The following is a 23,065-nucleotide window of genomic DNA, read 5'->3' on the forward strand; positions in this document are numbered from 1 at the left end:
GAACAAGACTGCAGGCTCACGGCAGAGGCCAGGCCCCAGGAGTCTTACATGATAGGTATTTCAGAGTTTACACCTTTCTTAGTAGACAAGTGGGAGACATTGGAAGGTCTTAGACAAGTGTCAAATGCATGATCCACAAAGTAAATGTAAATGCAGAACCTAATTATGCTAATTCTAATGGGAAACAAATGACAGACCTCTTGAAAAAGGTGAGTACAAACTCATTTTAAGTTAGAAATATGGGCTTGAGGAGATTTAACCTTGTAGCATCATCACCATAATCCTTGATGAACCTCATTTTTTTTAAGTGAAAATAGGCCAGAGGTCAGACAAAAAAGGCATAGATATTACCTCTGAGGATTTATAACAACAAAGCTGTGATAGGAAAATTTGACATTTCTATTCATCTGGGAAGCAATCAGAAAGCTTTAACAAAACTACATTGGATGGCATTGGTCTGCTTGGGCTAATTCAGACAGGACATCCTCTCTGCTACAGAACAAGTTTTACTGCTTAATCAGTTACCAGAAGATGTCTACCAGAAGCAAGATTGGGACCACAGAATGGAAAACTCTTAGGACACAAGGTGTTTATAAGACAAGAGGTTGTGTATATTATGGTGGTTGGATTAGCTGGAAGGGTTGCTCTTTCCTTCTGTTCAAACTGGACATTTAGATCAGGGCAGAAAAACATTAGTGCAATTTACACATGCACAAATAAAGAACTCCAGAGATGACCTACTGAAATAGTCCTAAGAATATTACTAGAGTTATGGTTAACTCTAGAGTTAACCATATAACTAGAGTTACTAGCCTTGACTAGATGGACCTTTCAGTTCAGTTCAGTTCAGTCGTGTCCAACTCTTTGAGACCCCATGAATTGCAGCACGCCAGGCCTCCCTGTCTATCACCAACTCCCGGAGTTCACCCAGACTCACGTCCATTGAGTCAGTGATGCCATCCAGCCATCTCGTCCTCTGTCGTCCCCTTCTCCCCCTGCCCCCAATCCCTCCCAGCATCAAAGTCTTTTCCAATGAGTCAACTCTTCGCATGAGGTGGCCAAAGTATTGGAGTTTCAGCTTTAGCATCAGTCCTAAACTCAAAGGCTAACTGGAAACTGGAAGCAGTTGTGTATATGGATACCTGTGTATCTCTGCTACCTTCCTCCTTGTCCTCATCCTCTTATCATCATGTATATGTGCCATATGTTCTTCTATACATCTTACATGCATTAACTCATTGTATCCTCAGAACAACCCTATCAGGTCAGTTCTATGATTATGTACTCCTTTCCTTTTACCCTGTTCATGGGTACAAGATGGTTGATGGACTTTACCAACATCACATAAGTACTCAGCATCAGAGCTGGGAGTAAAACCCAAGCAGTCAACTAGGGAAGATACCCTTCTATCTACTTCACAACCTCCCTGTCTGTGCCTGATATATGCTTGAAGCATATACGTCCATTGTTTAAATGTACCAAGGTACATCAGAGGTCGTGCCTTCAAATACGTATGTGCACAATAAATGAGAGATAGTTCAGGTTAAACTATTATTTTTTTAAAACCATAAAGTTGTTTCCTGATGAAGAATTTCCCAAACTGATGGCATTCAGCATCCACAGAAAATAGAAATATGCACTAGGACTCCTTTCATTTAAAATAAATGTTTCAGCCTTGAATAAACATTTTTAAACTATGCAAGCTAGGCATTTATGGAACAAAGGATCTTCAAAATTCCTCAATACTAATCCATAAAATTAAATATAAACAGATAATACAGAGTTTCTAGTAAACCGTATCAACCACTTTCTTTTTAAAACTCAAACACTGTCAACAAATCAAGGTAAGATACCAAGGGGAAATAATACGGTTGAGGGGAGAAAACAGAAAACAAAATCAGGAAGCTATTATTCAGCTCTACACTTAGGTTTAACAAGAGCTATCAATCTTTCCTTTCATGAACACTAAATTGGGGAGAAAAAGAAAAATACAGATCAGTCTTCATAACCAGAGGCTAGAAGAACTTCAAATCCTGAAAATCTGAACTGACAATTTGAAGCCTCTGTAACTCTCTGAAGGACTTGCATGCATTTTATTCCTTGACTTTTTTCTTTGTTTTTAATCAGTCTGCTCTGTGGCCATCCTGACAAGCCCTGATGGAGTGATGCAGTCCAGATGCTTGCTGTTCAGAGGCAAAGGTGACAACCACACTTTAATCTCTGAATCTTTCCAAATAATTCAATTTTTCCATAAAGCTGGTGCTCAACAGGAGTACCACTGCTGCAGAATCTTGATGGAAAGAAGGGGAAAAAAAAAAAAAACCACCAAAACTCTCTGTTTCTTGTTAATTCAACTTTTTCTTCTGTGTTTTTAAGTAGGCTCCTCCTTCCCTGGTGGCTCAGAGGGTAAAGCGTCTGCCTACAATGCAGGAGACCCAGGTTCAATCCCTGGGTTGGGAAGATGCCCTGGAGAAGGAAATGGCAACCCACTCCAGTACTCTTGCCTAGAAAATCCCATGGACGGAGAAGCCTGATAGGCTACAGTCCATGGGGTTGCAAAGAGTTGGACACGACTGAGCGACTTCACTCACTTTCCAAACAAAATGTGTTTTGTGTCAGCACTTATATATTTTTATAAGCAGGTCAAAAAATAGTAACTAATAATTATAAATAGACTTTAACCTATATAAAAATTGTGAATTGCTATATCATACACCTGTAAAACTTATACAATACCATATAGAAAAACTATACTTCAATAAAAATTTTATTATGTATATATAAAGTAATCTGTGCTTTTACACTAGCAGTAATGTGATTAGAGCAATGCCCATTTATTCAACAAATATTTGCACATGACTAGTTATGTGTGGACACTGTATTAGGCACCAGAGATTTGATGATGCTGAATAAACCAGAGAATGCTGATGCCTCAATAAGCTTTCACTCCAGAAGGAGGGAGAAACAAATCACACAAGGATCCAGTTCATGCAATGAGAGCCACAATGGAAACAAGCAGCACAGTATGAGAGGGAAGAACCAGCAGTGGGCCCACACTTTAGGAGGCTGCCACAGAGGTCTCTCCGACCAGGAGGCCCTGAATTGATCCCCTAGAGGTGAGAAGCTGTCAGGCTGAGGAAAGTGTGCTCCTTGCAAAATGAACAGCAACTGCAAAGGTCCAGAGGGGGCATGTTGTAGGAACAGACAGGAAACCAGTGTGGCCACGCAGGTAGGATAGGAAGGAAGGATGTAAGATGAAGAGGGGAAAGCACCAGAAGGTCTTTTAGGTCAGATAAGGAAAAGGGTTATATCCTGTAACGGGAAGCCACTAAATGTACTTGAACAATGGACATGAATGATCTGATCTGCATTTTCAACAATCCCTATGTCTGTTTGGGAGAATGGTTTGGAGGGAAGCCAGGGAAGATATTAACCAGTAAACATATGGGCTGGGGTAGAGGGTATTACAGCCCAGGCAGGACAAGATGGTGACTGGGGTTCAGATGATGTTAGTGAAGATGGAGAGCAGCCAACTGATTCATGGTCTATTCTGAGTTAAAATGACAGACCTTGCTGATATACTGGATGGAATAAATGAAGACTATCAAAGAATACCTTGCTGTTAGACTATTAGATTGTTTTCCAATGAAATCATTTCTGTGTGCTCCATAGTCAAAGTACAAATCACTTAAAACAGAATGCTCCAAAATGAGAAAACATCCCAAATGAAATTACAAATATGGAGAATGCACTGGTTTCTGTTTTTTGAAATAAATTTCAACAACAACAAAATCCATAGTTAACTTATCTTTTATAAAAGGAAAAATTGATTTAATTACAAATTTGAAACATCAATTCAGTTCTCAAGGTGATTAAGAAAAGCAATATATTTCAAGAAAACAGTAAAATGAATTGATGTTTATAAATATTATAACCAGAATTGTCAAAAAATAACTAGAAGCTTATTTTTAGTCTGCAGAATACTTATGATATATTGAGAAGCTTTAGGAAGAAAAGTTCATATTTCAGATTTCCTTCCTATTTCATCTTTGTATAAGTGGTTAGAAGGGTAGATTAATATATCCTGCAATTTAGAAGAAAAATTATAGAAAACTTGTACACTTCTTAACAAGTACATTAATTGCCCTGTTATTCAATTATTTTAATAATTGCTATCATCATTTCACAGATTGTTCTGGTACTTCTTCCCTCTTGATCACACAACTTTCAACTATTTTAAGTATTAAATACTGATAAGGAGCAATGGAAAGATGAGAAAATCTCTAAAATTCATCATTTATTATTGGTTACATTGAGAAAAGTAAGACATGGAAATAAATTTGCTGAAAAAAAAAAAAAAAAAAAAAACAAAAACCTAAACTCAAAGAATAAAGATGCTCTGCCATCTAGTGTCACCTGGTCATTACACTGACCAAAGCCAAAGTCATACAGTAACAATTATAACACAAATCAAATGCAAAACTCTGCTTCATGCTGAGTTCCTCCACTGTTCATGTGAAACCAGCATAATATCAACTATCCTGCAGAGCTTTTATGAGAATTACAATGAACATATAGAAAAAGCCTAAAGCAATGCCTTACACATAGTATATGCTCACTAAAGGCGAGCTACTGTTTACAGGTTTTTGTTGTTGTTTAGCTACTAAGTTCTATCTGACTCTTTGTGACCCCAATGGACTGTAGCCTGCCAGAGTCCTCCATCCATGGGATTTCTCAGGCAAGAATTCTGGAGTGGGTTGCCATTTCCTTCTCCAGGGGATCTTCCTGACCCAGGGATCAAACAAGGGGCTCCTACATTGGTAGGCAGATTCTTGATTACTGAGCCACTAGGAAAGGCCAAAAATCTAATAAAGTATAGTTTATCCCAGTATAATTCTGCTAAAGGTTATAATTTTCTTTTTTTGGACAAATAAAGCCTTTAATTGAAATAATCACTTCAAATGTATGAAGATCAGGATTAACACTCTAAAGTGAGTTTTTCATCCTATTATTCCTCTGACCAAGTAATATGGTTGGATTTTACCACTAGGGAATTAATACCTGCCCTCCGAGTCTCCGAAGTCCACCATCAACTGGCCTGCATAACTTAATCTCTCTTAAATTCTTTCTGTTCTAGTAAGACAGAGCGCATTATATTCTTCCTGCCTACTTTCTAATATTAGTTTGAATGTATATAACGTTAGCCTGTGTCTTACTCATTTTTGTTTTCCTGCTAAGTCGCTTCAGTTGTGTCCGACTCTGTGCGACCCCAGAGATGGCAGCCCATCAGGCTCCACCATCCCTGGGATTCTCCAGGCAAGAACACTGGAGTGGGTTGCCATTTCCTTCTCCAATGTATGAAAGTGAAAAGTGAAAGTGAAGTCGCTCAGTCATGCCTGACTCTTAGCGACCCCATGGACTGCAACCTACCAGGCTCCTCCGTCCATGGGATTTTCCAGGCAAGAGTACTGGAGTGGGGTGCCATTGCCTAATGCCCAGCAAATGCCTGACACAAGGAGTGAAATGGATAGATAAATACCCACTATGACTCTTCTAAGATCAATGCCACAAACCTACAACAGGTTGTTAAATCAGTTAATTCACATCATTTTTTGGAAACCATGCTTAAGCTTTATTTTACAGACACACACAACTACAATCAGAACAAACTCAACTACTTGAGACCACTTAGTATGTTGACAGAATATAAACCAAAGACTTGTCCGTTCTTCCTACATGTTGACATTTATCTATATTATCTCCCCAGCTAGGGGGTCTGTCCCAAAGGGAAGGGGCTGAATTTCACATTTCTTTGGAATAACTCTTAAATCCTGAAGCAGAATTGGTTGTCTCTGAGGTAGATGTCAGAGAATTCTGCTGAGAATTTGCTCAGCATTCCGAACCAGTAGTAAATCTTTGCTGCAGTGCATGAAATAATATCTGTACCTGGAAACATTTATAAATCCTCAAAAAATAAATATTTCTCTACTGCAAGATCAAATCTAACGTCTCAAGGGGAAAAATATCAAAACTTAAACCTAATTGTTTTGATAATGAAATAAAATGTTATCAGATGACAAAATCTAAAAGGAGCAGAAAAGATACCTTCAAGCAGTTTTTTTTCTGAAGAGAGTTTAGAAGCACCAGCAGGAGCCTGATACAAAAAGTCACAGAGGAACGTAGACTGGGAGGACTCTTGATGTAATCGACCTTCAGAATATATGTCATGTTGAGGGAAATCTAGAAAAATTACAGAAATACCACATCTGAAATCTGAAATGTAAACAATTTTCCCTTGGCTTATGAATATATTGATGAGTTCTGAGATAGAAGAAAAACTACTTCAAATATACTGCAGAATAAAGACACAGAAACATTTATTTTGCTTTGCATAAAATTTGCAAATAAGCACTTTGGTTGTGTTTATTATTCATACATGAAAACTGGATTTAATTTTAGTGAAAATGATTACATGGAATTAACTATTTTAATCTTCCATTTAGAGAATTAAGGACAAATATAAGATTGATTTCCTAAACTTTTCCTTGAAAGCAAATAAAACATGGGTCTTAATAAGCATCTTCTGTCTTTCTGACAATTACATTTTCTTTTCATTCGAATGGTGTTTCTGATTTGAGAAATTTACAGATTTGCGCTGCAGTCCTTTTAAGGATCTATCAGGAGAGACCAGGTTCATGAAGGCATGAGAGGGACTAACCTGAGAACTTGTTATGGTAGAGAAATTCCATCTGCAGACTCTGCCCTGCCTTCTTGGCCAGCAGATAGGGGGTGCTGTGCTCAGGATCACCTGTTGCACACATGACATCTGCTCCACTGAACAGCAAAGCCATTGTTTCCAGAACATCTGGTTTCACCACAGCAGCACACAGAGCCTGGTCAATAAAAGAAAATACAACTTCTAAGTGAAGAAGATATAATTCTAGCAATTAAAATGCAAGAAAGTCTGCCAATTCGTTTATGAGATGAAGTTTGTATTTCTTTTTAACAAATCTAATAATTATTACGCCCTGAACTAACCAACATGTAACGAAGGCCTGAATTTAAATGAATTTACATGAATTTAAATTTCAACAGAAGATCACCAAAAGTCTATTCATTTTTTTATGGCAATGATGTTCCAAATCTTCAAATCCATTATATCTGCCATAGAAGATATTTTCTGTATTTTACATACTATGATAATGGCAATGCTCAGAAACTTCAAAATACTTCAAATGCAGTAATGAAGTATCCACTAAATATTTTGTTTGCATGAATGTTTCTGCATGCGTGCTAACTCGCTTCAGTTGTGTCCAACTCTTTGCAACCCTATGGACTCCCAGGCTCCTCTGTCCATGGGATTTACCAGGCAAGAATACTGGAGTGGGTTGCCATGCTTTCCTCCAGGGAATCTTCCCAACTCAGGGATCAAACCCACGTCTCCTGCAGCAATTGTTTTGCAGGTGGATTCTTTACTGCTGAGCCACCAGAGAAGACATCAGTCTTGGCAATGATTTTTTGGATATGATATCAAAAGTACAAGTATCAAAAGCAAAAATCAAGTGGAATTATAGCAAACTAAAAAACTTCTGCATAGTGAAACAATCAACAAAATGAAAAGTTAACCCACAGCACAAGGGAAAATATATTCAAACCATATATTGCATAAGGGTTAGCAACCAAAATATACAGATAACACATGCAACTCAATTAGAAAGAGACAATCCAATTTAAAAAATGGGTAGAGGACCTAAATATACAGTTTTCTGATGAAGACATCCACAGAGCCAACAATTTTTAAGCAGTATCTCCTCAATAAAGTAATTTTTAAAAATTATTCACTGATGTGAAGAGTACCATTTTTAAGAAGCCCAATGTGGTAGTAAATCCTGACAGACAGACATCCCTATATATCTTGAAGAAGAAAGAAACAGCTAGTAATTAAAGTCAAGCTTATCTAATATCTTAGCTCAGGGTATCTATATGGTGTGGCAGAAAAAATCTCCTTTGGGGTCATCAGTATTTACCCTTTGACAAGATTCCTGTCATTATCAAAAAGAGAGAATGCATTGGGGGGGAAATATGCCCTAGTTCTCCAATCTTGCCAGTTACTTCCCCAAATTCACAACTTACTATTTATGTACTTATTTTTTATTGGCCTCTGGTGCATAGAACTAGATTAATTATAACCCTTGGTTATACCTTGTTATCACTATTCCATGCATGTCTAGGATAAATGGTCAGTTATTTTCATAGAAATTAGCATCCGTGAAAATATCACCCTGAACAAAACTAAGTGACGTAGTAATAACCTATATATGATTGCCGACCTCTGTCCCATCTCTCTGACTCTCCCCTACCTTACGTATAGATTCTGCATCTTGCATTTATTGTACATCATTGCTTTAAAATCAACTGGTGGCCTCACTTTACTAATACCAAAGATGTATAAAGAAGCAAGAACCTAATTTATGGTAACTAAACCAATAGAAGAGAAATATAAAACAACTGTATAAATCTTATAATTTCTAGAGAAGAAGTGAAAAGGTCTTCATTTTCCAAAATGTTCAGCATAATGCTCTTTACTTGGGGATGCTTATCCAATAAGCATTGACACTGAATGCATTTTAAAGAACTGAGAACCATGAAAGCATACTCTAGTCATAGAAAAGTATATGTTTTCAATATCTATACATAGAAGAACCTTCTGACACACAAGAAATTGAAGCAGTTGATTCTTTTTTAAAAAGGAGGGCAAGATGTTAAACAAATTCTTTGCTAAAAGAGCAATATAGAATGGTCACAAGAAGACCTAGAATCACTCAGCCAAAGGCAAAGGACACTTTTAATCAATGGCACTAAACAAACTACTGTTTGTAACAATAAACTGAGTAAATGAAGTTCATTTTGTTGACACCAAGTCAGCAGCATACTAGCTGAACTTATTATGTTCAGTATCCTGTCCCTAATATGGGGAACGTTGTTCAAGTTTTAGTTGGGGTGGATGTACATCAGATAGAAACTTCAGTGAGGGAGGAAAAGTTTACTTGCTGTTGATAATGAATCCTCAAGTGAAATGAAGGGAAAAGATCTAAGGTGCAATGTTACAAAAGGCAATAAAATTAAACAATAATTTTATGAAACAGCAAAATTTCAAAAAATTTTTTGAAATTTTCAGAAGTTTATTTTTTTTAACATGTTTTCAAAACCCTTGGCACACACTTAAAAAGACCTTAACATCCATGTCTTTTGTTACATTTCACTGGTTACCTTATTTAATTCTTCCTTGGTGAGAGATGCCAAAAGGGTTTTTCTGAATCTTCCTTCTTTGTACTTCTGAGTGATAAAATTTTTTCTCTTTTCTACTGAACAGTCCATGTGTAATTCTTCATCTTTTTGAAGATTACCAGCCCAAAAGTCATTAGCTCTTTTGTTTCCAATGACAATGAAAAGCTGAATTATCAAATAATTACAAAATGTATCAATTTAAACAATATATTTGAATCTGCAGAAAACTGAGTCACATGACAAATTAAAGCACAGCTTAGTGTAAAATATGCAAAAAATCCAAAAAAGATCCAATTTTTTTCTGGAAGATGCAGTGTGAAAGCAGACAATATTTCTATTTAAACAGCCTAGCTGCTCTTAATAATGGTAAAAGATTAGCTAGAAAAGAAACTGCAAGCAACACAAATTGCAGCAAAAGCATTATTACTTTATGAAGCTAGCTCACATTGAGACAGATCCATTTAAAATGGCTGAGTAGGTGGGCTAATATGGCTGAGAGTGTTACACCCAAGCACAGAATAGATGCAGGAGACAACAAGTTAGACAAGATCGCAGTTAATGACAGAGTATGGCCGAGATAAAGAATAGTCAATTTTGCCAAATGTTTGCATCCACCACTCTGATATTTTATCCATGCTGGGTTAAAAAGAAAGAGAGTAAATTCTGGCTTTAAAAAGAGCTGCCAAGCCTTTTAAAGTAGTTATTACCATTAAAGCTCCTTGCATTTTTTATTTTTATTTTTAAAGTAACTACCTCATTTAGGAAGCTTTCTGAAAGTTAAGGTAGAAAGTTACTACTATACAACAGGCGATAAGCCATTTTTTATACTATGCTGAGATCTTGATCAGAGAAATCCTAAAGTAACCTCACCCCGCCACCAACTGCACATTTCCTCCCAGATTCTCGCTGATCACGCCACAGTCAAGTCAGACTCACCTCAATGAGCTCATTGCTCCAAATGCTGGCATCCATTTTCAGACTTCTAACCTTGGAATCTTTTGGTCCTAAAGATCTATGTTGCCCTGTAGACCAAAAAAAAAAAAAAAATAATAATAATAATAATTCTCTTTGAATTTCTATGTACATGTATTTTACCATTAAAAAGTATGTATGTATATATACATGGCAGTCTGTATTAACATTAAAACACATGGACATCACCAGATGGTCAACACTGAAATCAGACTGATTATATTCTTTGCAACCAGAGATGGAGAAAGAAAAACAAGACCTGGAACTGACTTTGGCTCAGATCATCCACTCCTTATTGCAAAATTCAGACTTAAATTGAAGAAAGTGGGGAAAACCACAAGACCATTCAGGTATAAATCAAATCCCTTATGATTACACAGTGGAGGTAAGGAATAGATTCAAGGGATTAGATCTGGTAGACAGAGCGCCTGAAGAATTATAGACTGAGGTTTGTAACACTGTACAGGAGCCAACAATCAAAACCTGCCAAAGAAAAAGAAATGCCAAAAGTCCAAGTGGTTTCTTCCTAAGGAAGCTTTACAATAGCTGAGAAAGGAATAGAAGCTAAAGGCAAGGGAGAAACGGAAAGATATACCCCACTGAATGCATAGTTCCAGAGAAGAACAAGGAGAGATAGGTAGAAAGCCTTCTTAAATGAACAATACAAAGAAATAGAGGAAAACAACAAAATGGGAAAGACTACAAATCTAAAGAAAATTGAAGACATCAAGGGAACATTTCATGAAAGAATGAACATGATAAAAGACAGAAACAGTAAGGATCTAACAGAAAGCAAAGAGATTAAGAAGAGGTGGCAAGAATACACAGAAGAGCTATAAACAAAAAAAGGTCTTAATAACCTAGATAATCACAATGGTATGGTCACTCACCTAGAGCCAGACATCCTGGAGTGTAAAGTCAAGTGGGCCTTAGGAAGAATTACTATGAACAAAGGTATTGGAGGTGACTGAATTTCAGCTGAGCTACTTAAAATCCTAAAAGATGATGCTGTTAAAGTGCTGCACTCACTGTTCCAGAAAATTAGTGGCCACATGACTGAAAAAGTCAGTTTTCATTCCAATCCCAAAGAAGGGCAGTGCCAAAGAATGCTCAAACTACCGTGCAATTGTGCTCATTTCACATGCTAGCAAGGTTATGCTCAAAATCCTTCAAGCTTGGCTTCAGCAATACATGAACCAAGGACTTCCAGATATACAAGCTGGATTCAGGAAAGGCAGAGGAGCCAGAGATCAAACTATGAATATTCACTGAATCATAAAGAAAGCAAGGGAATTCCAGAAAAACATCTACTTTTGCTTCAATGAATATACTAAAGCCTTTGACTGTGTCGATCACAACAAACTGCGGAAAATTCTTCAAGAGATGGGAATACCAGACCACATTACCTGCCTTCTGAGAAACCTGTATGCAGGTCAAGCAGCAACAGTTAGAACCGGAGATGGAACAATGGACTGGTTCCAAACTGGGAAAGGAGTATGTCAAGGCTGCATATTGTCACCCTGCTTATTTAACGTACATGCAGAGTACATCATGTGAAATGCCAGGTTGGATGAAGCTCAAGGTGAAATCAAGATTGCCAGGAGAAATATCAGTAACCTCAGATATGCAGATGACACCACCCTAGTGGCAGAAAATGAAGAGGAACTAAAGAGCTTCTTGATGAAGGTGAAAGAGGAAAGTGAAAAAGATGGCTTAAAACTCAACATTCAGAAAACTAAGATCATGGCATCCAATCCCATCACTTCATGGCAAATAGATGGGAAAAAAATGGAATCAGTGAGAGACTTCATTTTCTTGGGCTTCAAATCACTGCAGATGGTGACTGCTGCCATGAAGACACTTGCTCCTTGGAAGAAAAACTATGGCAAACCTAGACAGTGTATTAAAAACCAAGATATCACTTTGCCAACAAAGGTCCATATAGTCAAAGCTATGGTTTTTCCAGTAGTCATGTACAGATATGAGAGTCTGACCAAAAAGAAGGCTAAGCGTCAAAGGATAGATGCTTTTGAGCTATGCTGCTGGAGAAGACTCTTGAGAGTCCCTTGGACAGGAAGGAGAATCAAACCAGTCAATCCTAAAGGAAATCAACCCTGTATAGTCACTGAAAGGACTGATACTGAAGCTGAAGCTCCAATACTTTGACCCCCTGATGCGAAGAGCTGACTTATTGGAAAATACCATGATGCTGGGAAAGACTGAAAACAAGAAGGGGGCAACAGAGGATAAGATGGTTGGATAGCATCACCAACTTAATGGATATGAGTTGAAGCAAACACCAGGATCTAGTGAAGGACAGGGAACGCTGACGTGCTGCCAAATATGGGGTAGCAAAGATTTGGACACAACTAGGCCACTGAACAACAACAAGAAATATATGTATGTCTGGATTAATATATCTTTTCAACTTAAACTATTACCTACTTTTTTATACCACAGTTGCTGCTAAGTCACTTCTGTCGTGTCCGACTCTGTGCGACCCCACAGAAGGCAGCCAACCAGGCTCCTCCATTCCTGGGATTCTCCAGGCAAAAATACTGGAGTGGGTTGCCATTTCCTTCTCCAATGCATGCATGCATGCTAAGTCGCTTCAGTCGTGTCCGACTCTGTGCGACCCCATGGACAGCAGCCCACCAGGCTCCTCTGTCCACAGGATTCTCCAGGCAAGAATACTGGAGTGGGCTGCCATTTCCTTCTCCAATACCACAGTAGTAGAAGTAATGAAACAGAAATCATAACCAAAAATAAGAAAGATTATGGAAATCACCTACTCAGTCGTGTCCAACTCTTAGTGACCCATGGACTGTAGCCCACCAAGCTCCTTTGTCCATGGGGATTCTCCAGGCAAGAATACTGGAATGGGTTGCCATGCTCTCCTCAAGGGTATCTTCCCAACCTAGAGATTACACCCAAGTTTCCCCACTGCAGGTGAATTCTTTACCATCTGAGCTACCAGGGAAGCCCATGAATAATGGAGTGGGTAACCTATCCCTTTTCCAGGGGATCTTCCTGACCCAGGAATTGAACTGGGGTCTCCTGCATTTCAGGCAAGATTCTTTACCAGCTGAGCTACCAGGAAGCCCTTTAAAAGTATGTATTCATGTATATGTGTTTATGTGTGTACATGTATGTATGTGTATACATACATAATTTTTTCATTGTTTGGTAATTGACTAGAAATTTTAAGTCACTTAAAACTTTATAATGGGTCTGTGTAAATTACATATATGTGAATACAGATATCATCCCTTACTCTTAAAAAAAAAGACTAGCAATATACTAGCTAATGAATGTATACTTAAAAAATCCAAAGTGGATTATTTATTCTACTATTATACCTGGAAGAGAGTAACAGCCCAACATTCTAGTATCATCAATTTAATTCTGCTGTATAAATCATCATTCAGACTTTACTGGGCATCCAGGCCTATGTCAGACTCCTTCTAAGCTGAGGAGAAAAGAAAACAAAACATCATTTTGGTCTTAAGGATCTTCTGCCTAATGATCATGAGAAAGTTCATTCCTCTCTGTACATTAGATAGGTTCCTTTCCTCCCTTCTCTGAGAAAAAAAATACTCAGAGCACCATGCCTAGAATTCCCATGGCAAGACCTAGCATAGGTTTGCACTTATGGAGACTACAAAAAGGCAATACTAAAAGTAGTAAAGCCCAAAGGCAGGCAGGAAGAAAGGATGCTGGAGTAGCCTAAGATTCTGAGTTGAGGCAGTAGGAAAAGAAGTGAAGTGGAGAACAGATTTAGAGATACTTAGAAGGTAAAACCAGGATGGAATCTGGTGGGCTTTAAGGAAAGGGGAAGGGTCAAGAGGGACTCTCAGGCTTGAGTGAAGGGCAGAGTAGATCACTTCTGATCAAGATTTGTAATATAGGAAAATATTCAGTTTTATGTAGTGAGCTGGGAAGCAGTGAGAACTCCATACTATCATGTTCACTTTGAGGTATCTTGAGCAAATCCAAGTGGAAACCCTAGCAGGAGATACAGGAGTATGGTTTCCAACAGAGTAAGAAACACCTGCTTAAAAAGACTGTTGGATTCAAATGATAAATAACATCACTCAGGAATATCAGGATGAAAGAGATCTGAGGATACAACCCAAGGCAACACACATGTTTTAGGAGCAGGCAAAAGATGACCAGAATAGCAAGAGCACACTAAGAGAAAATGGCCTGCTGGAAGTTGAGGAAGGATGGGAAGTCACGGAGAGGCAGACTGGTCAAGAATGTCAAATACTCCGGAGAGTGCAAGGAATATAGGAACTGACCACATAGAAACTGAGAGGTAAAATACACTGGTAAATGTGTATTTTTATTGGAAAATATTTTTATTGGAGGTGAGGCAGATGAAGACTGATTACAGGATGCTGATGATATAGTAGGAAGTTAAAGAAATGAAAACCTGCATAAACTATTACTCTTGAAAGTATCTTCTCTATGAAAGGAAAAAGGAACAGAGAAGTATATCTAAGGGAATAATAAGTTTTCAGAGATCGGGTGTTAACAGAACAGAATTATGCAAATTTACATGCTGAACCAAATAAACCATAGTTGAATATGGCTGTCCCTCAGTATCTCAGAGGATTGATACCAGGACTCTCCACAGACACCAAAATCCAAGTATGCTCAAGTCCCTTGTATAATATGGCCATAGTATCTTCATATAACTTATACACATTCTCTATTATATTCAATACTTTAAATCATCTCTAAATTACTTAAAATACATAATACAATATAAATGCTAAGTAACAACTATAGGTACATCCAAATTCAAATTTTGCTTTTTGGAATTTTTTTCCAACTACTTTTGATCTGGAACCTGTGACTGTGAAAGGCCTACTGTACTTAGAGAGTGAATAAGTGATGGGGTAAGGACTCAGAGAAGAGAGGAGAGAAAGGGAACATAAGAAGCCAGAATAGCCTTGGATAGACACTCTCTCTTCCAATGAGACTGGAAAGAAGAGGTTGGGAGAAAATGCAAAGTCAAGGAGGATTAACTGAGGCTTTTTGGTTGCTATTGTAGTTGATCCGCTTTTGAGAACTCCTACCTCAGTAGGATGAGAAATGTGGTAGCACAGAGCTCTGGAAGACTCTGAAGAGTTTGAAGCAACTGTCCTGTCTTTGCTCTGTCTGAGATAGGAGCTCTTCCTCTGCATTGTCTCAATGAAACCTGTGCTCAACTCTATTGCTATCTTTTTTTTTTTTTTTTTTTTAATTTTATTTTATTTTTAAACTTTACATAATTGTACTATATATTTCTGCAGGATATTTCATATTTTATAGATTTAACTCCAAGGACCAGCACAGTACCTGGTAGAGCTGAAGAGCTGAGGAAAGTTTGCTAAGTCACTTCAGTCATGTCCGACTCTGTGTGACCCCATAGACGGCAGCCCACCAGGCTCTCCCGTCTCTGGGATTCTCCAGGCAAGAACACTGGAGTGGGCTGCCATTTCCTTCTCCAATGCATCAAAGTGAAAAGTGAAAGTGAAGTCGCTCAGTCATGTCTGACACTTAGCGACCCCATGGACTGCAGCCCACCAGGCTCCTCCATCCATGGGATTTTCCAGGCAAGAGTACTGGAGTGGGGTGCCACTGCCTTCTCCGGAGGAAAGTTTAGGTTGTAGCTAATTTCTCCAAGACCTCCACAGTCACATACCTAAGCTAGGGTCCATTCCCTTCACTCACTTGGACAGTTGCCTTACCTCCCAAATACGAGATGTCAAATAGTCCATAAGGTTTAAGGTCACAAGGAGAAAACAAGTCACAACACTGGTTACTTTCATAAACTTCAACATGCCTGGAAAATGCTTCTATATAATAATTCTCATTGTAAGAGAGAACAGATCTTGTGTAACAAGATTAGAAAGCAGAGCAGCACTGAAATGTGAAAAATACATCTTACAAAATATGATTTGGGAAAAGGGACAAATCATACGAACAGTGAGTGTGTTCAGGGTGCATTCTGAAACACATTCATCCCAAATCTGAAAATTTCAGTATTGTCTTTTAAAAATCCACACATGGTCCAGTAGGCACACACACAAAAAATGATTACATGCTTAAAAATCAATTTTTATCTCTAAGCCATGCATAAGAGAAGTATAGAATGATATTTCTAAATTTGATTTAAATGTAATAAGCTTTCTCTGCTTTTATTCTTCATAGCCATTAGCTGGGACACAATATATATGACACTAAAGAGCTTTTGGTGCCAATCTGCCACCAAACAGCGATGAGCGTAACTTATCACTAATTACCTGCACACTTCTTGCAGATGACAACACAGAGATTGATGGAGGCCCAGTCAGGATCTGGGGCTTTACAATCTGCACAGCTCCTGTTGGACTCATTGTACCAAATCTTCTCAGCTACTTCATAATCAGAGAGAGTTTCTGCTATTGATTGCTGCACAGCTTCAATCCACTCTTGTTTCTCTTTTTCAGACTCAGCTGTAAAGCTGAAACAATTAACGTTTCTGCATTATCGATCTCCCTTGTAAAGGCCAATTAAGCAGTATGTTCGGTTTGTATATTCATTTCACTCACAAAGGAGACAGCAGCTGAAAAATATGCCTTCCAGGCAGTTGCAGAGTCTTTTCGGTTAAAAACCATCTCATTGAGAAATCTATTTTTTTCCTTTAACTTTCCACGTTGCTTATGACTTTGTTTACCTATTTTGAGCCAAAATTAACATACACATTTTTCTGACCAGGATATAAAAATCACCTTGTTAGGTCAAAAGCTTAAAAGTTGAGGCCATGTTTTCTAAGCAGTGGTTACATCATAATCAATAAGAGACTGGCAGAGTTTCAGGACTAAGTGGATTATTTTGCCAAGAAAATATGCCATAGTCTGAAACTAAGTTATCAAAAACACCCACTAGAAATTTTGATTTTTTTGTCTTAAAAATAGATTTTTTTAATTGGAAGAATGTCCAGATGGCTTTCAGAAACTGAGAAATCAAGAAAGTTTTAAGTGATTAGTATTCTAACAGAATGCTAACTCATTTTTAGCCTCATTCCTATTTATTCCAATTCTTAGTGCTTATTGAGTACCTGAGTGAAAGAATAAAAACATTAAAACATCAGTTCACTCCTTCAAGAAATATTTAGAGAGTACTTATAATATGCCAGAAAAATGTGCTATACACAGTGCCCCAAACTCAGTCAATGACCCATAGAACGATGCTTCACACTACAATTTTCTGTTCTGAAGATGAAAATGCTTTGAGATACAATGAACATAACAGAGGACTAATAATATCCTACATAATCTATAGAGAAATTCAGTGGCCTCCATGGATTATATTTTTTAATCACTCCAAGTTTCATTATCACTATCACATCTATAAATTCTTTAGTGGTTTCTTTTCTGCTTCTCTACAGAGATTGGTCAGAGCCCACAGGATACAATGGAAAATAGGTTGGTTCCTGTCCCTGGTTCCAGGTGTATAGTTCCTCAGATCCTTGGAATCCCCTGAGTGGCAAAAACCCTTTATATGCTAATGGACAGCTTCTAACTGGAGACTAGACGGCTTCAGCATGGGAGCTGGTCAGCAGAAGACCAAGATGGGACTAGAGAGCTGGAACTTTCCTATCCCTTGACCTCTCGGAAGGAGAGAACTGCGGTGCTTGATCATGTTTGACTCTGCTACTGCAGCCCACCAGGCTCCTCTGTCCATGAAATTTCCCAGGCAAGAATACTGGAGCAGGTTGCTGCTTCCTACTCCAGGGGATCTTCCCAACCCCAAGGATCAAACCTGCGTCTCGTGTATTGGCAGGTGAATTCTTTACCACTGGTGCCACCTGGGAAGCCCCTGGGAAGGTGAGACAGGCTGGTAATTGACTTAGTCATCAACGGCCCAGGGTCTCAGAGCTTCCCAGGTGGCACTAGTGGTAAAGAATCCACCTGCTAATGCAGGTGACACAGGACATGAGGGTTTGATGCCTGTGTTGGGAAGATCCCCTGGAGGAGGAAATGGGAACCCACATCAGTATTCTTGCCTGGAAAATCCCATGGACTGAGTAGCCTGGTGAGCTGCAGTCCATGGGATTGCAAAGAGTCAGACACCACTGAGCACCTGCACACACACCCTGGATTTCATCATTCTCACCTACTAAATGAAACCTCCATAAAATCCCCCCAAACAACAGGGTTTGAAGAACTCTGAGGCTGATGAACACATTGAGGTGCCAGGAGGGTGGTGCATCCAGAGAGAGCTTGGAAGTTCTCTGCCACAAACCCCCTGTACCGTGGCCTCTAAAGCTCTCCCATTTGGCCATTCCTGAGCTGCATTTTTTATAATAAGCTGGTAATGTTATTTGAACTCTTTTCCTGAGTTCTCTGAGACATTTTAGCAAATTATCAAATCTGGGGGAGAGAGGGTAATGGAGCACCCCAATTTGAGCTAAGCTGGGCTGAGTGAGAGTAACCTGAGGACACTCTTCTGGGACTGAGCCCTTAAACCCGTGGGGTCTGAGTCTCCCTCCAGGAAGATATAGGACACCCAGTTGATGTACACAGAGTTGGAGAATTGGCTGGTGTTAGGACAAACCGTACAAGTTTGACATAATATAAAGCACTTTAAGTAAAACAGCTTAGACAATGTCTACATTGCCAGTTAAGGCTTGAATTTCCTTTATGAAAATAAAGCTTGTTATTCTTTTTCAAAATTCCAGCCAGTAAACATATTTTAACAGATAATATGGGTACTACAGTTGGTATTAATAGCATTTTTGAGATCATAAAGTAATTAATTGCTAGACCTTCAAAATCCTGTGACAATTGTCTCTAACCCACATACTACTTTGTGGTATGTTGATTATTTGTGACAAGCAAATTAACGTGGTTGAACTCAACAGATATGACTTAATGCCCCTCTAAAGCAATGGAGTTACTATAGATTATTAACACGTATAAGAACATACATTAAGTTTTCTAATTCACTGTCATAATAAAGTAATGAGTAGAGTACCATAATACAAGATATATACCAAAATGCTAAGATATTTGATCAATAAGTACTGTGAGTCATTAAGTTCAGCAACAGTTTAAGCTGGAGTTCCTTTTAGAAAATCACAGAGTAACCGTAATTAGGGATTAATCTTAAAGGAGAGATTGTATTTGATTAGGCTTAAAATAAAACAAAATAACAATACAGCTTAAAGACAATGCTATATCTATTTTTATTTTATTCCCTCATAACAATTTTTCATATATTTGTGGATCAAAAATCATCAAGTCCTCTATGAAAAAAGGCATTATGAAAAGAAACTATTCAAATCTCAAGAAATTTGTATCTTTGCAGGTTGTATGATAAGTCATTTTTGCAAAGTGCTTTTATACACTGGCTAACAAATTACATGATCTGAAAAAGTAAAAATGCAATTATTTCTGTTTCAGATGTACAGCAAAGTGATTCAGTTTCATATATATGTTCATATTCTTTTCCATTATAGGGTTATTACAAAATATTGAATATACTTCCCTGTGCTATACAGTAGGTGCTTATTGTTTACCCATTTTATATATGAAAAGTGAAAGTGAAGTCGCTCAGTTGTGTCTGACTCTTTGCAACCCCATGGACTGTAGCCTACCAGGCTCCTCCGTCCATGGAATTTTCCAGGCAAGAGTACTGGAGTGGGTTGCCATTTCCTTCTCCAGGGGATCTTCCCGACCCAGGGATTGAACCCAGGTCTCCCGCATTGCAGGCAGGCACTTTACCATCTGAGCCACCAGGGTGTATATGTTAATCCCAAATTCCTAATTTATTTCCCCTTTGGTGGGGATGTTTTCCCATAAGTCTTTTCTGTGAACCTATTTCTGTTTTGTAAATAAGATCCTTTATATTTTTTTACGATTCTACATATAAGAGATGCTATATGGTATTTGTCTTTCTTATATATACACATACACACACCACATCTTCTTTATCTATTCATCTGTTGATGGATATTTAGGTTGCTTCCATGTCTTGGCTATTCTAAATAACACTGTGGTGAACAACAGGGTGCATACATCTTTTTGAATTAAGAGTTTTCTCTGAATATAAGCCCAAGAGTAAAGACTGTAGGATCATATGGTATCTCTATGTTTAGTTTTTTAAAGAACCCTCCATAATCTTTTCCATAGTGGCTGCATCAATTTATACACCCACCAAAAGTGTAGACGAGTTCCCTTTTCTCCACACTCTCTCCAACACTTCATTTGTAGCCTTCTTAATGATGGCCATTCTGCTTGGTGCAAGGTGGTACCTTATTGTAGTTTTGATTTGTATGTCTCTAATAATCAGTGCTACTGAGCATCCTTGGTGCTTACTGGTAAATTTTTACACACTGGCTAATAAATGACACAATATGAAAAAGTAAGAACATAATTTTACTGTGTCCTATAAGAAGTCAAATCATGACTGGCAATGTAAACATGGATCACCCAAGCTTTACTGTAATAGTACAAACAAAAACTGTTTAAATATAACTTACCTAAAACTCCTGTAAGGAGTGATTATTTCAAAAGACTGTTTTACAGTTCGGTCCACTTGTTTTACATTTGCTACATTCATAGGGATTATGGTAATACCAAGTCCACTCTTAAAATCCTAGTTTGGAGAAAAACAAAAAATCATAAAGAAATGAAAATATGGATCTTGAAAATAAAATTATATTCTCTAAAATTTAATAAATCTCATTAAATTTTACTACAACATGTAAATATGGAATTAAGCAATTCATTAAAAATGCATTGAGTGATTTTATTTCATATACATGATATACAAAATATATACATATTATGTACATGATATATATATATATATATATATATATATATATATATACTTTAAATACATGATAACATGATAGCATTTGAAGCCTGCCAGGCTACTAATAAAGCAAAGCTTTTTTCCACACAATACATAAGTTGACTAGGACATAAATCTTGAGCTACACATGCCTTGCTTTGAACAGTTAGGCACTTTTTCACCTTTAGCCATTTCATAAAGGGAACTAACAGGAAACTAACCCTTCCCATTTTCTAGGTGGGGGGAGTCAAATGACACTGTGAGGTTGGTATAATGACTGTTTAGACAAAAAGAAGGGAAAGCCACAACTCAAAGAGGTAAAGTAACATGGGAAGAGGAGACGGCTGCGTGTGGTAGAGAAGGACGGAAACCCAGGCCACCTGACTACTGGCTCTCTCTCTGCTGTATGGTGTTACCTCTGTTCTATTACACTGTCTTCCTCATTTGCTCTCAAACAAAAGAATTACTTGTTTTACAATTTTATCTCATTTCTAAAATTTTATTAGTTTCTTCTTCCTTCAATTAGATTCCTAAAAAGCTCCTCAAATGCTATTTTTGTATGGAAAATGCACCTGCAGCCAGTATGTTCAACTTGTCCCACCAAAATTAGAGTGTTCAAAAAGGCACACAGTCTACCACCTAAAAGCATTAAAGTATGTAATATATTATCTAGCCATAAGGGTTTTGGAATTTGATTTATCAAACCATCTCACACCTTAAAAATATAATTAATCTGCACTTCAAAAAATGAATTATCTCTGTCAATAGGTTCAGATTAAATGTACTCTGAATTCCTAAATTATGACTAGGAAAAATTATCCATACTAAAGATAACTGCAAAAAATATGGGTCCACTTTCAGGAAGGACACTTTCAGCAGAGACTGTGAAAGAAACACCTCAGAAGCTGCCTTCTCTTTGTCTCACCTGTTGAACAAGCGAAAAGTAAAAGTACTATTTTCCTATTTCCCTTGCAGCTAGGAGGGGCCATATGTCATAGTTCTGGTCAATAAAATGGAAGTAATTTCCAGCCTGGGGGGTAAGGAGGAGAGACAAATCTTGGAAGAAAAGACTTTTCACCCCTTTCCATCTTCTTGGAAAATAACATCTTCTTGGAAAATAACAAAGCCATTTTAGAATGTAAGCATCCTTGAGATGAAAAGCCTGAGGACAAATTCTTGTACTGTAAGGATGTCAGAGTGAGAAAAAAAAAAAAAGGAAAATCTTGTTCCTTGATGGCCTCAGCAAGAAATTTGTTAAAACAAACAAGTTCCTAATCTATTTACCCTATCCTTCAGTTTTTTGTCATTAGAGACACTAATGCATTCCTGGCTGATAAAATAAGTGGAATAAAACAACAATGCAACAAATTTTCCACACTCATAAAGGGTTTCCATTCACAAACTGCAGAAAAATTTTGCTTCATGTTTTTAAAAATGTATACATTTTAGTTAGAATGAGGAAATGACTCATTTGTAAACTGAATATGATTTTTTCTGATGAAAGAACAAACGGTTCCTTTTGTTGGGAGAAACAAACCAGGAATTGAATCAGTAATATAAAAGATACAGGAACATGCTAGGTGTTGTGAAATACTTGGAAGAATGTGACATACTTCCACTTGGTATTGTAAGCCCACCTAACAAAAATCAGTACTTAAATGATATGTATGCAGGAGGGAAGTCAAACTTTTCCAACGTGTTCCATTTTAACAAGTTCTAGCACAGTATGTCAGCACAGTTGATAGTATCTAGCATACTATGTACACTCCCGCCGCGCACCAGCGCGCCCACAGCCCTCAATGTCAGTTCTCGTATAGTATGCTAGAACTTATTTACTTAAAGTAATTAACTTATAATTACAGAAAACAAATTCTCAATTATCCATACCAATGTTCCCGCTGGATAATGCAACTGTTGGACCAACTTTCAATGTTTAAGTGATTGGAAACTCAAACTCTCTTTTATAAATGGG

The 23,065-nt window shown here is 37.7% G+C and overlaps 1 protein-coding gene and 1 non-coding gene across 21 annotated transcripts in view; one reads left to right on the forward strand and one right to left on the reverse strand.

The window, feature by feature from the left end:
• The window catches only part of ARAP2 (ArfGAP with RhoGAP domain, ankyrin repeat and PH domain 2), a 573,065-nt gene that overhangs the window by 98,328 nt on the left and 451,672 nt on the right, over positions 1-23,065 (reverse strand). For all 20 annotated transcript variants that reach the window (XM_055588221.1, XM_055588229.1, XM_055588224.1 and 17 more), the window contains 6 exons: positions 20,777-20,892; positions 16,554-16,753; positions 10,225-10,310; positions 9,271-9,453; positions 6,719-6,893; positions 6,106-6,240 (listed from right to left, as the gene is read on the reverse strand). In XM_055588221.1, coding sequence (XP_055444196.1) covers positions 6,106-6,240; positions 6,719-6,893; positions 9,271-9,453; positions 10,225-10,310; positions 16,554-16,753; positions 20,777-20,892 — 895 coding nt within the window. The remainder of the gene's footprint in view (positions 1-6,105; positions 6,241-6,718; positions 6,894-9,270; positions 9,454-10,224; positions 10,311-16,553; positions 16,754-20,776; positions 20,893-23,065) is intronic.
• Positions 2,389-2,460, forward strand: TRNAC-ACA (transfer RNA cysteine (anticodon ACA)). The gene has a single exon. It is a non-coding gene; the product is annotated as a tRNA-Cys (tRNA).

This window comes from Bubalus kerabau, chromosome 7, assembly GCF_029407905.1.
Source record: "Bubalus kerabau isolate K-KA32 ecotype Philippines breed swamp buffalo chromosome 7, PCC_UOA_SB_1v2, whole genome shotgun sequence".
In the NCBI taxonomy this organism is placed as follows: Eukaryota; Metazoa; Chordata; class Mammalia; order Artiodactyla; family Bovidae; genus Bubalus; species Bubalus kerabau.